Raw genomic sequence first — 916 nt, 5'->3', positions numbered from 1 at the left:
TTTGGCGGTTGAGCTTTCAAAACCCAAGCGAGTTAACTTCGCATTTGCCTCGTTGCATATTTTTTCCATTATCTGCAGAGTCCGGAAAACTCCAGGAATTGAGCTCTTTTTTACGTCGTCCTCGTCGTCGTTTCAGGCGGAACATACCTCCTTCAGAGGACAGGCACTATTTAATTCAGTGATTTCGTTCCACTTTTCTGAACTTGGTGGTTATTATCCCTGGTCTTCTTTTTTCTCGTTTCTCCCCAGGAGAGCCTCACCAACCAGAGATCTTGAGTCCTGAGGACAGCCCCACCAAACACTCCTACTCGTTACGATGGAGTATCAAGAGCCCTTACCGGATCCTCCAGCAGAAAGTCAACTATTGGGAGCTCAAGCCGGTAAGTGACAGGGTCGACAATGAATTCATAATCCGTCCCACCTTCAATCCCAAGCCAGTCTCAGACTTCGCTCTCAGTAAAACCACGATCCACATAAAACCTTCGCCGGAATATGTGCTGATGGTTGTACAAACACTCACGTGAAAATCAGATTAAAAGCCCCGCCCGTCTGACTTCCTCGAGCCCTCCGGAAAGCGCCTTTCAAGTTTCGTTTCACGCTTGAATTGACCAAGATTCGATTTTTACCCATGACTCAGACAAATGAACGCGCTATATATCGTGCGATATATCGTATTGGTCGTCGTTATCTGAGTTGTCCGGGGCGGTTCCATATTTTCGTGTGGTTGTGTCGTCGTTGTTGAGCATATTCATACCACTCAAAGAAGGGGGAACGACAGGGCGAAGTTGTTGGCCCCTCATTCCTTAGTCTTCATCATCATTTTCCACCCCCTCTTCAACCTCATGTCAACCATTCCGCCTCTCTGGCCACGAAAACGACCAAAGCGAGAGAGAGAGAGAGACAGAAACAGAAAAAG

The 916-nt window shown here is 47.4% G+C and overlaps 1 protein-coding gene across 2 annotated transcripts in view; it reads left to right on the top strand.

Annotated features, from left to right (window-relative positions):
• LOC131891129 (lachesin-like) overlaps nucleotides 1–916 on the top strand; it is a 24,357-nt gene that overhangs the window by 18,674 nt on the left and 4,767 nt on the right. For both annotated transcript variants that reach the window (XM_059240644.1, XM_059240643.1), the window contains exon 8: nucleotides 250–380. In XM_059240644.1, coding sequence (XP_059096627.1) covers nucleotides 250–380 — 131 coding nt within the window. The remainder of the gene's footprint in view (nucleotides 1–249; nucleotides 381–916) is intronic.

Source organism: Tigriopus californicus, chromosome 11 (genome assembly GCF_007210705.1).
Source record: "Tigriopus californicus strain San Diego chromosome 11, Tcal_SD_v2.1, whole genome shotgun sequence".
NCBI lineage: Eukaryota > Metazoa > Arthropoda > Copepoda > Harpacticoida > Harpacticidae > Tigriopus > Tigriopus californicus.
This window is presented reverse-complemented; position numbering and strand designations above follow the sequence as displayed.